This window comes from Cinclus cinclus, chromosome 22 (assembly GCF_963662255.1).
Source record: "Cinclus cinclus chromosome 22, bCinCin1.1, whole genome shotgun sequence".
NCBI classification, from domain to species: domain Eukaryota; kingdom Metazoa; phylum Chordata; class Aves; order Passeriformes; family Cinclidae; genus Cinclus; species Cinclus cinclus.
Genome location: NC_085067.1, coordinates 7,515,170 through 7,530,240, shown reverse-complemented (window position 1 = coordinate 7,530,240; position 15,071 = coordinate 7,515,170). Strand labels below are relative to the sequence as shown.

At 42.4% G+C, this 15,071-nt stretch overlaps 1 protein-coding gene across 1 annotated transcript in view; it reads right to left on the bottom strand.

Moving 5' to 3' along the window:
* The window catches only part of LOC134052530 (sphingosine-1-phosphate transporter SPNS2-like), a 113,634-nt gene that overhangs the window by 68,281 nt on the left and 30,282 nt on the right, over nucleotides 1–15,071 (bottom strand). Inside the window, exon 2 of the mRNA XM_062507020.1 lies at nucleotides 8,774–8,839. Within this exon, the coding sequence (XP_062363004.1) occupies nucleotides 8,774–8,839 (66 nt within the window). The remainder of the gene's footprint in view (nucleotides 1–8,773; nucleotides 8,840–15,071) is intronic.

Here is a 15,071-nt window from a genome sequence, read left to right as displayed (position 1 = left end):
TGGACAAAAGGACAGGATGCTGAAGACACAAAGACAATGCTGACAACTGATACCATCAATTGCTGAGGTGACCAGGACCACTCACATCCCAGGGTGAGGCAGAGCCAAGGAAAATGCAGTAACTGTGAATAAGGCAGAGTTAAAAACAAAGAATTCAGACTGTATTTCAAACATCCTTCAAGGAAAACAACACAAATCCAACCCAACTTCAGACAGACAAATCCTCTGCTGAACACTGTGTAACTCTTAGCAAGGTCTAAATGCAGCTCCAAACAAGCAAGCTATTGTAACCCCTTAGTTCTTTAGGGCAACTCTTTGCAGGAAAGGTGTATTACTATGAATGTTCTCACTTCAACACCACTGTCCCACAAGGAAATAAATTAGAGCTGCCTCATCTCCAGTTCAGCTCACCTACAAAGAACAAGGAGAATGATGCAGTAGGAAAATATATGAAGTAAGTCTTCTGTAAACATTAGTGGATGAAAAGTTTGGAAGGAGCAAATGGTTAAAATTGTTCAAACGTTTAATTATTAATGACCTGATGTATAACTGATTGAGGGAATAAAAAACATCAGAACTGAACTTTCCCTAGAAATACCCTTTCCTCTGAAACCAAAGCACTCCCCTGTTTTGAGCAGCAATGACCACAAGAATGTGTGTGAACCCCTCCTCCTCCTAGTCATCCCATCGAAGAACTGTTTGTTTTTCACCTGTGATTTAAAAACCTGAGCCTTCCACATTTGACTACCTTGAAAACAACTGGAGAGAGTTTTAGCAAAAAAAATGTTTATCTACATTCACATAACTGTAAATGTACAGTGTATTAGGGAAAGTAATGGATTATGATCAGTAATATTTTCTCTCCAAAACTGGGCTCCCCCACATAATATAAGCAAAAAATGGGTCTTTGCTTTATATAATCTTGCATCAGCATACAGGAAACATCCCCAAATATGTGCATGTACTGGGGGCAAGGGGAGAGCATTGGGAGATTGATACAACAATACACCATTCATGCAAGTCAGGATTACTTGTGTTAATTGGAATCTAGTTCTGCAGGCTGCTAACACTACCCAATACCATGAAGAATGTTCACTTTTTACGTAAGCGATGCCCTGGAATTCATTTTCAAAGCCAGGTACAAGTGTCTATGAATGAGTCATTCCTCCTCAGGTGCCCTCAGGTGGGTCTTTGTATGGGAATCACTGCAACCCTGCTGACCTGTTCTTGCTTCTGCCATGGCTACAGTTCCCGAAATTGTGGCCCACAACATAACAGCATATTCTTTCCAGCCATACATGTAGCAATGCTACTTTTATAGTGGTGATAAATTACTATACAAACTTGATTGTAAGGATGCAGAGTGGTCTGGTACACAGCCCAAAAGGTTTAAGAAGCATTGGATTGGAGGAAAAGTCACCTGCAACTCCAGATAGGACATTAGAGAAGCAAAACAATTGCATGGACTGGTCCAGGACCCCAACACTGCCACTACTGCAAACACACCCCTGCACTTCCAGAGTTTTCTGGATGCCTGCTGGGTTACAGCAACCAGCCTGAGTGCTCTTCATTCCCAAACAGCACCTTCAGTGCTCCAGAGTCCTTCACACTCCATCAAGATTATCTGGGTTATCCAAGTGATCTCTCTCTCAAATCAACACCACCTCCAACAGCAATGCTTCCAACAGTATTGTATCACCTTGGGGATCTCCCAGTGGACACAGACCAAGCCTGACCTCTTTATCACCTGATCTCACCCTGCTGTTCACATTCTCACTACACCCTGCAGAGCTGCAGGTCTGTGCTCTAAAAAGAAACCCCAGAGCTCTCCAGGTATGGGAGATAAGACAAAACCAAAACAACCTTAAAATAAATCTTTTCAGAGAGAGCATTTGAGGCTCCCCTGGCATGAAGTATGCTAAATATATAAAATGTACTATAAATATATAAAATGTACTATAAAAATTAGGTCTATTTTCTCACCCCCAGTTCATAGAAGACCCTCTTTAGTTAAGATAGAAATGTTCATAGAAGATCCAACTTCACTTAAGCTCAAGGCAAAAAACCCCTTCCCTTCAGAGCTAGCATTTACCTTTACATTGGGCCCAAGATGTATCAACAGCAGCTGATACCACACTGAGACCTTACACAAACACTCCTCTTGGTCACCACACTTGAAAATTAAACTTACAGGCACAGTGAGAGCAAGAATTAAGGATCAGCAGTTTTCCCATTTACTACCAAAAGCTTTTAGTGCCACTGAAGAAGGGGAGGAAAAAAGAAGTAACCTACTTACAAGGTTTTTGAATACAAGTCCACACCTCTCTTCCAGCAACTGGTAGCCATTAAATACATAATAAATGATAATGTAAGTGTTCATCTCCCTCTTTCATAATTACAGCTACAGTGGTAATGAAAAATGTCAAGGGAGCCAGGCCAGCCCTTCTGAACTATTTGTGCACTAAGCAGTGCAGACACCAGTTACATGAGATTACACTGCAGGTACTAAGAGGAAAATGTTGTTTGCAAGTATTACACAATAGCAACAAAAATCCTGCCTTCCACTATACAGTGCTTGAATCACATTCTGAGGTCTGAGGAACATATGTGGGGGATGGACAGGCTATGTTAAAAGATGTGGGGACTTTGGGTGGAATAATAACTACTTCTCTAAAATCTGTGGGAAATCTTTCCCCTCATTATTATAATAAATTACAGAAGTGAAGACAACCTTGGCAAGAGGTGCCTGAACTATAGCCTGAGGGAAAAAAAGGCCAATTTCTACTGATAGAGCAGATGGGCCACAGGCAGCACAAGTGCAAGTTTCCCTCACAACACCCAGCCCAAGTACCTAAGAGGCCAATAGTGAGGACAAACTTTCTTTGTGCAAAGCAGAAAGGATGGGGAAATGAATTGTTACCTTGTGCTACTGGCCATGCAGTATCATAAAGTGAAGATATTAATGAAGACAAGGCAGTCTGGAGAGTTTCCCTGTTCCAGTAGCCTGCACTCACTTGCTGACATGAACAACAGAAAGACAAAATACAACACCAGATGAAGCATTTCCCACCTCTCAGCAGGAAGCAAGGACACCTTCCCTTCCCATCCTCACCATTTTATTCCATACCCCCCTCCTCCAAAAGAATATTTACTTTGCAATCCAGGGCTGTCCAGTGAGAACACAGGCTGTAAATGGCATTTTTATAGTTAGGACCTTGGTGCATGGTCCTTTGGGCCAGGGCACAAACACATTTTCCTCTAACCTGCTCACTGATTCAAGACAATACTTTTATTCTTGATTGAAGAGGCATTTCCAAATGCTTTCATGGATCAGACCCTTAGAGTGCCATGATTTCTCAGGATATCAGACAGCATTCTAGCACACAAGAAAAAAGGACTGTCTGAACTTGTAAAGAACTTGGGTAGGAAATAATCAAGCTCTGGACTATGTCAACTCATTCCAGTAAAATAAGGCCAACCCTTGTCACAACATTAATCAAGGCATATTGAAATAGCCCTGCTTTCTCCTCTTCATTGCTTAAACTGACCTTGCTTAATCCCTACAACAGCAGCATCCTACAGAAGGTGGAAAAATGTCAGAGAAAAGAGCACAAAGTCAGGTCTGAAGGGGGAAATGGGGAGAAAGGTTTTGGCCATTGTTGAAAGGACTTAGAGGATCTCCTGCAGAAGGAGAACTCCACCTTGTCCTGTCACTTTGAGCACCAGACTGCCAGAGAAGTAAGCTGGATTTAAGAATGCTTGGTGTTGTTGGATGCAGAGAAGAAGGCAGTGGGTAGGACATGATGGACCAAACCATTTGTAGTTATAAGAAGAGCAAGCATAAAGCATTCTATCTCACCTCCAGGCTTGGACACCTGAGGAACCCCCTCCTTGGGAAGTGCTCAGGTGCAGGAAGCCATTCACCCAAAAGGAAATCCCATAGACTTGAAATAGAAAATAGAAAGTGTTTAGATTATGATTCCCTCTGTTCTAGCAAGAAGAACAGTTAAGCAGGTGCAGTAGGAAACAAAACATGAAGATGTAGTTCAGTTCTGCAGAGCACAGCTAAGGAGAAAGACACTGTCCATTTGGGGAGAAGCAGATGGTAGAAAAGAACCAAGCAACACCTGCAACTCATGTAATATAAACATATTCAGGAATAGCACCTGGAAAAAAGTGGTCTCTACATGGAATAAATAAAAATGTTACAGAAGTACAGCTGCCACCAAAAGCCAATGACAAGAATATGGGAGTCAAAGGGAATTGAATTCATCAAGTCTGATTTGTCTCACCACTGTCCTGCACCCACTACATGGGGACCCCTTCTCAGTGCATGTGTTTATAGCTTGGTGGGAACAATCACAGCACACCAGAGCTGATTGTGCATTTGCAAGGTTACACTACCTCAGCTCAAGAGGCAGGGCAGCACAGCTAGATAAAAGGTCTCCTTTTCAAATGAACAGAGATTGTAGTTGGAATTGATCCTTAGAGGAAAAGTGAGTTCAAACAAGACTTGTGAAAAAGTACCTGGCATTGCTTGGCTTTCTGGGAAACCAGGGGCTGAAAGGCATCTGGGGGAATGCCCATCTCTCTGCACATGAGGAAAGACAAGTTCCTTCAGAGCCCCAGTTATCTATGATTATTCACTTTTAATGAGTCCTTGCAGATCTCTCACCTCCTCATATTTCCTGGCCTGTGACCTTACACTATACACTTTTGTCTGCCAGTGCTGTCCTCTAATGACATCTCTATGCTCTTCCTGAAGACAGGCACTTCCCTCTCTGCATTCCCATGGAATCCTTGCAATAACCCCCATTTGATACCTCTCAGTTTCCACCTGCAGAATCCCAGCTGTCTGGGTTGGAGGATTCAGGTGCCCAGTAACAAGGACCAAATAATCTCTGGGTCTAAGCATTAACCTCGTTAATTAATTAATTCATAACACTAATGCTGCATGTTCAGGAACTGGACTGTAGTTCTCATCCTGGCTGTGCCTTAGACCTGCTGTGCTACTTTGGACAGGTCATTTTTCCCATCTGGCTTTCTTGGTTTCCCCATCTGTAAGGGCCAGCCATATAAGCCCTCCTGATATAAAACATCCTGAGATCTTTGGACAAACTGTATTGTGAGCCAGCCACTGCTCTTATTAGAGCTCTTGTGTGCTACAGAGACACTGGCAAGAGACACAGAAGCAAAATAAATTCAAGGCTGCAGAGAGCAGACAGAGCAGTAAAGCACAAAAATCATAGAAAGAAGGGAAAATAATCTAGTCAAAACCAGAGTAAAGTCCTGGGGCATTACTCCCATGGTATAGTGTATATGGAAAGATAACACTCTTGTGAAGGGTTCTACAAATCCAGTTGTCCACCTTCTTAGTCTTTGTGTTCCTAGTGGCCTGTAGTTCTGTAGCTACCCCTAGCTAACTGCACACATAATTAAGACTCTTTGAATGGTTTGGTTTATAAATGTATTGACTGACTACAGCTGTACAGCTCAAGTAGGCACAGAGATGCTCTACCACCTTCTGAGCTGAGCCAGGTTTATCCTTTCTCTAGCTGGGAAAAGCAGCCAGTAAGAACTGAAAAGCACAAGAACACTTGGATGCAGACCTACGGGAGGGCCAGCTAAACCAATATTTACACAACTGCATAGGCAGTGCTTTAAACAGGAAGATCAGCACACAATTACAGCATCATCTGGAGAGAAGTGAAGCTCAAATCACCACAGTTTTATGTGTGTTACTCTAGAATGCTACTGAGCAAGCAGCAGTTGTGCTCCATCTGTCACTGTGTCCTCTGCTGTCACAGGATCCTTGCTGTAAAGACTACCATGGTCTGCTTTTTTGCATTATGGATGAGGCTGGATTGTCCAGTGATTTTTTCTGTACAGGGAGTTACAATGTCCCTCTAACCAGTTCACATTATCTCCTGGTTAAAGAGCAGCTTGTCTGTCAGGATTAATATAAAAGAAGACAAAAATTCTATTTGTGTCTGCAATTCCTAAGGAGCAAGTAACGTTTGCTTTCCAGACAGCATCAGAAGCTGAGAGTATGGATTAGCTTGCCAGTGATCAGAGGGGGAGAGATACCAGATCAGCTGTGCCTGCAAAGAGTGGGGTGTGGGATAAAGACAGGGTCAAACATTACCCTTGGTGGATTTCTTTTCCCTACTTCCTATTTGCATTTTCAGAACCATTTCCTCCTAAAATTTGTGCAACCTTGTTTCTCAGTTACATGGTTTTTAAGATTTTTTTAAAAGTTTTTTATTTTATTGCCTTTTTGATTAATAATATGATTTAACAGCAAATACTACATTTCACTCCCCCTCATCAATGCTGTAAATTAATTTAGGACTGATTTAGATGTAGGATTAACAACCTGAGGACTAATCCACTCTTTATTCAGAGGACATAATCAGGATGAACAGTCTTTTGTCTCACATCACTCAATGAGTTAGCAGGGGCACCTCATGGGAAGCAAAAAATATTTGTGTCTCTGCTGGCAAAGGAACAGTTCAGGGTTAAGGCAGAAGAGTGGGAGACACCTGGCCTGGCCCCAGCTTTGCTCCAGGCCTCTTCTGCAACCCTGGGCAAGTGCTTTTACACTCTGCACCATTTCCCCAAATTTTAACATCGAGAAGTTGGATTTAGAGAAAAGACAAAAGATTAGAAGCAATGTTTCTGGTGGTTTAGGGCATCATCTTACATTTAACCAGGATTAAGGATATCTGGGCCATGGGCCACCTGCCAACACAGGAACTTGGTAAGATGGACTTGGTAATAGACTTAATAAGCTTTCAGTTATGTGCCTCTACCCTTATTTACATGAGATAGTGTTTTATTTTCTGAGCACTCTTTTCCTCTGATAGCATTGTGATTAGTACATAATTATCTATATTGCAGGAGCAAACTCAAGCCCTCAGTTTTCAGATCAGCAAAAAACCCAAGAGAAAACACAGCTTTTCTTAAAGCAACAATTACTTCTTAGAAAATTTGACACACTCAAGAGCAATCCTGCAATATCTCAGTGATGTTGTTTTCAGATGCCCTGTGTGTTTGCTAGAGAAATAAATAACATATCTTGCAATTAACAAATTAATATCCTGTTGAAGTTAGCTTTTACTTGCTGCCAATGAATAATCTTCAGAAGAATTTCATCCACTGAATGGATGGAAGGGGAATGAAGATTAAATACATGCTTTGGCAAGAGTCCTTTTCCACCAGAATATTTTCTTGAAAGCACTTTGTGTCTAATGATACATTGAGGACCTGTTCCTCTGAGTACAATAAATAAATACAAATAATTGCTGTAGAAAAGAATCTGACAGACAACCAGTGCCATTTTGGGCATGACTGATTGATGCTACTTATAATCAGTGACTTCTAAAGCTGAAACCTTCTGTTCTGGACACATGCTGCTCACATCAGCTGAGTTGAGCTCTGCTGTCCCACAAGGGCAGCATTTTCAAAACATTTAATACAAATTGTTATTAATTGATTGTATTACAACATTACCAAGAAGCAGCAACCACAGATGAGGACCCTGCTGTGCCATGGGCTGCAGGAAATAAAAAAGGAGGGGATATTGCAGTGGTTCACATAGATTGAAATCAAAGACCAATTGACAGAGCTCCAGAATAGTCTCACCTTTAGTGTGATCATAAAGAATGAATTATTTTATGCAATTCAGTGTTGGCCACAATTTCACAGACAAGCTCCTGACAGGTGTTTGACATCCACTGTGATAGCATGGCAAAACATGTCTTGCTGGCACACTATTTCAAAACCTAACTGAATTCTCACATTTTCAGAGATGCAATTGTTCCAGTGTGGTTCCCTCTGACAGATGACAGTGACAAGACAGCCACAGCACCACAAATCCATGACTCTAATTAATAGTTCTGTAGGAGGTTTTCAAATTAGACTTTTCTTAAAATACTGCATTTCTTAAAAGTGCTGCTACTCCTTTCAAGTCCCAATGAGGATCAAACGTGCTGTCATGTCTACATGAGACTGGTACTCAGTGCCATCCCCTGCAGCCCACTGGTACAGGCCCTCCTCTAAACCACCCCAGGACTAGAGCCAGAGAAGCTGGGGTTCTCCTGGGGTTGTTCAGCTCTGCCTAAAGATATCTGAAACATGAAAATGCCTGCTCCATGAAAAGGATATCAGAATTGCAATAATCCTTCCTTACACAAAGAGAGAAATGTTGGAAGCTAACAGCACCAACATTTGAGGGCTATTGTTAATCCATGGGTTCTCATGGGTGCAGTGGTTGTTAGCTTTGCCTACAGCTTTCATTCTCAGGTTCTTGCCCTGGTGAGTTTTACATTTTCATGCCACACCATACTCCCAGGGACTGTCCATTCAGCAGATTCTCTGTCAAGCACTAGAAGGGCAAAATATATCACACTTATTACCAACCTAAAGAAATGAACAGGATCCTGCTGTTGGTTTATCATGAGTATTCTAATCTAGGGGAAGTAACCATCTCCTGTTTGAATTTAGGTCTTGTAAATAAAATGATTAGGTTCATTTCCTTTTGGTCCATGCTACACTCAAGTCATTCCAAGACTCAATCTCCTGTCCAACAGTAAATCAAGGGCAAAAAACCCCTCATGCTCATTTAGCTTCCTGGTCAGAGTGCATTTATTCACCTTTCTAAGAGTAGATTTCACAAACACTATGTCCATGCATCATAATGAAGAAATCTGTAGGCACCCACGGGACAAATAGAATTTTACAAAGATCAGTGAGAGAAGAAACACTTTCTTACCTGTCTGTAACAAGCCAGCCCCACTGTCTTTAACTCCAAAGTGCTGCTGGATGTCTAGTAACACACCTACAAGGAAAAGAGAGAATATGCTCAGTGCCTTCAGCCTTTGAAAAGCATTCAACTCAAACCTGTTGTGACGCATCAGCAAAGCTTCAAATTTCCAGTCTAAACACATAACTTCTAAATTTAGCACATTTTTTTCCTTGTACATGCACACTCAGTAATTTTGGGCTACTATGATAAAAGCAGAGGTGGGCAGATGCAACATCATGCAATGAGCTTGGGAATTAAATCCTGATGAATGGAAACTGGTCTTTCCTTTCTACTTAAATAAGATCAGGCTTTTCTTTTTTTTTTTTTTTTTTTTTTTGGGGGGGGGGGGGGGGGGGGTGTTGTTTGTTTTGGTTTTTTATAATCCAGACCTCTTACTTCTGTTATTTCACAGAAATGCAGGGAAACTGATTCTGCACCTAAGGTGCTTCAAATGGTTTGACAAGACAGATTGAATCCAAGACAAGTTTTAACAAATCTCTGCTGGGAGGAGATATGACAGATTGATAGCAATGATTAAAGGTTTCATATTTAAGTAGTTCTGGGGAGCTTTTACTTTCAAAGCAAATATAACAAATGCATTTAAAATACCTTAGTAAAGGTAGGTAAGTGACCGGATGATCAGATTTAAAGCAACTATAAGCAGAACCAAACCAAATCTTCTGTCTTCCTTGAACCTCAATGAATTAATTGGCACAAGCAAAATTAACAGGCTCTGAAGTATTTACACATTGAACTAGATTTAACATTTTTGTCCCAAACAAACATTTTGACACATGTAACATCATGTATATGGAACAGCCATGTTTTTGTATTGTAGTCATGTTTTTGTAACCAACAGACCATAGGAAAACACACAGCAGAGCTTTAATAACTCACCTGGGGGCACACAGGTTTGCCAAGCTCTACATGGTCCAGTGGTCTCAGATGCAGACCAGAGGCCTGAATATTTGTCAGTGGTCTAAATAACCAGCATCTGACTTCTTGGGTCTGGAATAGAGGCTGTTGCTCTCTTTAGACCTGGGACTTCCTTATTTAGACTACTGTCTACCCCAAACCTGAGGATATGCAAGTTTCTTTTCTAAAAACAAGACAACCATCCTCTAACTACACTGAGCATCCATAGAAGTTCACCTCCAGCTCAAATTCTGATCCAAGGCTCTATCCAAAGTCATTTTTCACATCTCTGCAGGTTACAAAAATCAACTGAGCACCAACCTGAACCACTCACCATAAACGTCCTAGCTCTTGGGACTGCCAAGATCACACTAAATGACAAACACAGAGAGATAAAAGACCCAGAGATAACTATTCCCAGAAGACATACGGGACAAAGCCAAGGGAACAGTCATAAATTAAAAAATTAAATTACATTAAAAATAAATGGAAAAAGGGAAAAAAAAAGCAAGAAAGCTCATTTGAGTTATTTTTTACTACTAGTACATCATCATTTACTCAGGACAGCATTCAGCTGGGCTTTAGGCCTCAATATCTGCCCAGAAACATTAGTTCAACCTCCTGCAACAACTCCCACTTCCCTACTCTCACCAGACTGTTTAGCCCCAACAAGGAGGCTGGGGGTGGGGAAGGGTGTCAACCTAATTAATGTCTGTCATTACTGATAAAAGAGGGCAGATGCAGAGCCAGGCTCTTCACGCTAGTGCCCAGTTAAAGAGGCAAAGGACAACAACTGAAATCTGGGAAATTCCATTTAAACATAAGAAAATGAATTTTTACTGTGAGGAAGGTCAAACATGGATGTTCAGAGAGGTTGTGGGCTCCCCATCCCTGGCGATATTCAAAATCCAACAGGACACATTCCTGTGCAACCTTTTCTAGTTGACCCTGCTTTTAGCAGGGGGCTTGGATTAGATGATCTGCAGAGGTCAATTCTGACCTCAGTTATTCTGTGATTTTATAATTTTCTGAAGTATTAAGTGCCTGATTACATCCATCCTGACACAGTGTCCCCCTGGCCTTTCTTTTCCTTTGGAACATTGCTGTTTACTACAATTTCAAGCGGAATTTCTTTGCTTCCTCTTGGATTGCAGATTTAACTCCATTTACAAAGTGCGCTGGGATTTCTCGACTGTGATTCCCTGGTTTGCTCCATTAACAACTGAGATACCGTTATCCAGGCAGCAAGTGATGAACAAAAATACATTTACATTTGCCTAACAAACCCCTCTGTGGCGTAGCTGACTTACCTGCTCCCCTTGGTGTTCCACCCTTTCACCACAATAAAATGTTTCTCATGCAACCTAACTCAGAAACCTCACTGAGCTTAACCAGCTCTGAGCACTTTGTGCTCCAGTACTACTCCAAACTGCCCATATCAGGCAAAGCTCAACAAGTCAAAACAACTCCTGGGCACTGTAATCCAAATTTTAGGGACAATAAACTCATCAGCATCCTGAAGAACAGTGTGGAAGAAGGGAGGAAATACTGATTACATTATTTTCTCATGCTCTCCTATCATCACTCAGTCATGCTGCACAGAAGGGAAATATCCTACTTGTTGCCTGCAGCTGAGCAGGGGGTTGGACTAGATGGAATATTCCATGAGGGAATACACAGAGGTGTTGAGAGCTCCATCCAGCACCCTGAAAGGTGGCTCTCCTGCCTTCAGTAACATATTCCCAACCATGAACAGAATGCCAAAGAGGCACATTAAACTTCTAAAAGTTATGAGAAGCAGGAGCCTGGGATGTGATGGAAAACAGACTTCTATGGATTTGCATCAGAACAGAAAGTAGAGGGGAATATAACAGTGCCTACACAAAAAAAAGCAGAGGAGAGTTTCCAGTGTGTGACAAGTTATTTGTCCAGTGACAGTGTTTTTGCAGTCCTACAGACCATAATGAGTTTTACAGGCTCCTGCAGCCACAAATGAAATACATTTCAGACACAGATGTGCAGACACTTGAATTAATCCTACAATTTTATCCTGGTGGTGGAGAGGAAAGTGGGTTCTGTGGAGAGTCAATGCAACAGGACAATGTAGAACCACAACTGTAAGTCCTGTGTGACCTTGGAAGAAGGTCTCAGATGATTAAGAGAGATCTGCATGTCTAATTGCCATGGATTTCTTACTCCAAGTTATTTCATATTCTCTTTGGACTACAGGTGTTTTGATTTGGGTTTAGAGCATTAAATTAGAGGCAACAGCAGGCAGATGATGCAACACACCTGTGAAGTGATAGTAGTTCTCTGCTGTGGGACTTTTCCTGCTCAGCCACTCACCTGGGAAGACACTCCTCCTTTCTTAAATTCACTCAGCTCTGTTTTCACCTCACTGTGGCAGTGACTCATCCCAGAATTTAATAAGATTTAGGGATACAATTAAGCAATGATAGACCAGGGGAGAATACAGGAAAATGATAGAGCTTTTGACTTTCCCTTCTGCTTCTAGATGATGGGAAGGGACAGAGCTGGAGCCAGGCTCCAGACAATGACCATATTGCTTGCAGTGCTGTGTCTCACAGCACCTGACGCAATCCAACAGGTGAAGCCACCACATGTGGCTGGCAAGGTCTTTCTTGGATTAAAGCTCATGCCTATGACCCAGGAGGATCTTAAAATAGCCAAGAGCAGTCAGCAGGCACCAGTCTTCCTGAGAACCTCTCTGGAGGGCTGCTGGCCATTTGGGATGTCTGTATGATTACACAGCACCTTGTGTGCTCCCACCTATTATTTCTTAAACACATTCTGTATTTTCAGGAGTGAGCAAACATACAGAAAACATGGTACCAATCTCCCAAAGCATCTCAGCAGCTGAACCAGATGCTGTTAATGCTGATGTAGATTTGGAACTCAATGAGATGAAACACAGGCAGCACCCAGCCAGGAGTGCTTATCAAGATGGGCACAGGGATGGGACTTACTGGGGAACCCAGACAGAAGAGCAAAGACTGGTTACTGCAGCCGTCTCTAGGGGACTTTTACCAGGTCTGAAGTCTAAGCACCTGACAGACACCAAAGCAGTTATCAGACTTCTGTGGGCACTGGGCATGAAGAGGACTTTTAGGAGCAATTTGGAGGACAAAAGGTCATGTCGTGCTACATATAGAGAGGGATGTGCCTGACCTCATCCACTCACAGGGTCAGAGGGTTTCTAGGGTACTGCTGAGATTTTTAATGACCATTTCACAAACAGTGGTTGTAAAAGACCTCAATTCTGAGGCTTTTGGAATGCAAATCCACATTTAATGGTCCAGGTTATCTCTGTTTTAGGGGAAATCCTTTGGGAAAGCCAAATTTTCCTGGAAGCATGCAGTTCACAGTTCAAACAGGGAGATAGGTGGTACAAATGAGGCATGAGGCAAGCTGTTTGCCTAGAAAAGTTTTGTGTCCCTGATCTGAGCTACAACAAAAAAAAAATGCAGGATTCTACACTGGCTCTTCACCAAATGCTGCTGCCTGTAAACATTGCCACAATAAGAAAGAGTGTCCATACGCTAAACCACAGTGAAATAAAAATTTCATTTTGAGCTTCCTTGGACAGCCCCATTTTCCAGTCACCAAAACAAAACATTCAGATTTGCTTTCAAACTGCTTCCAAGGCAGGTGCAAAATGTAGAGTTGGCCCATGCACAGAGTGTAGAGCTACAGAAGTAAAGGCACAGGTTTGCAGCTCACATTCTTTAAATACTGTGTATGTGCTGCAACATCACTGGCCAACATAACTACTTATTTAAGAAAGTATGTTCAGTTTTAAAGGTATTTTTTAATGGGGAAAAATGATGCCTGTTGAAAGGAACCAGCACATGGTTTTCCACAGGATACAGGATGTGTGCCCCTAGCACCTTCCCTCCTGCCCCACTGCAGGTCTGGACCTCTCTTTAGGGACCCCAGATTCACCCTCTCAACTCCCTGAGAGCCAGAGCAAACTCTGTTCTGACAATACTGTTTGTTCTATTACCTCTTCCTTATAAAGGCATTTTTTTTCCCAGTCTGTGCTCCCTGGTTCTTCCAGGACCAGCTTCCTCAGGAGGAGGTAGCTAAAAAGGGATAGTTGAGCCCTGGCCTTCTATCCATTAAAGACACAAACCACCTTCCTCCCATCAGGCTCTTCCTCATGCCTGCAGCCGTATTCAACCTCCTTCAAATAAAGCATTAAGGAGGCAGAGGAGTGGTGCAACACACCTGTCTCTTCAGAGACATGTGAAAAGATTAGGTGGAGAGAAGTTTATTCTGAAGTCTCTGTGATTATATCTTCACTGCAACCCCAAGGTGTAGCAGCAGTTCACACACTGATCCCTGAGCTTCAAACGAGCTGCTTCAGCTCAGCCACCCACCAGCTATTAAACACCAGCGTCACATTTTGAGCCCTATTTAAATATTCAGGTGCAGAAAACCACCATAGTATCCCTACTGATATTTGTACCTCAAGATAAATTCCCACTGCTGCCAAAACTAGCAAGTCTAGAATACAAATGCAGTACTACCTTCTTTGGATTGTCATGAAAGCATTCCCTGCCTGCTCTTCAAGTACTGATAAATGCCTGGTGACATCTGGCTTGAAAACATTGGCAGGAGCTTCCTTAGGACTGACTTTCTTTCTGCAAAACTAGTTTCCACTGTTGCATGGCATGACAATACACACTGGCAAAACAGAGTCTTTGGTTTTGAAATAATGCTGCAGGATTAAAAAGAAACAAACAAAACAAACCCAGCAATTAGACAAATAAAAACAAGGGTTTCCTAAGATCTGCTCACACTGGAATGCATGAAACTTGTGACCTAGAAAGCACTGAAAAGCAACTGCCAACACCCACAGCAGCGTCCTTAGGAAGGGGTTTCCCTGAGTAATAGTGTTGGGAAGAGACAATGCCAGCAGCTTGAGCTGAAGATCAGAGTGAGCCAGGGTCCTGATGTCATTCACAGGACATGAAACAGCTGCTTAGAAATCACAGAATAGAATCAGAGAATATCCTGAGCTGTAAAGAACCCAGAGGGACCATCCAGTCCAGCTTCTGGCCCTGCACAGACACCCCAACAATCCCACCCTGTGCCTGAGAGCAGTGCCCAAACTGCTCCAAACTCCAGTGTTCCTGGAGCTCTGGCAGCCTTGGGGCCATGACCATTCCCTGGGAGCCTGCTCAGTGCCCAGTACCCTCTGGGGGAAGAAGGTTCTCTTGATATCTAGTGTAAACCTCCCCTGACAAAGCTCCAGCCATTTCCTATCAAAACCCCAGAGAAGTGTGAGAGTTTAAAGCCTTCAAAAGGCACTGAGAGCCTCTCACTA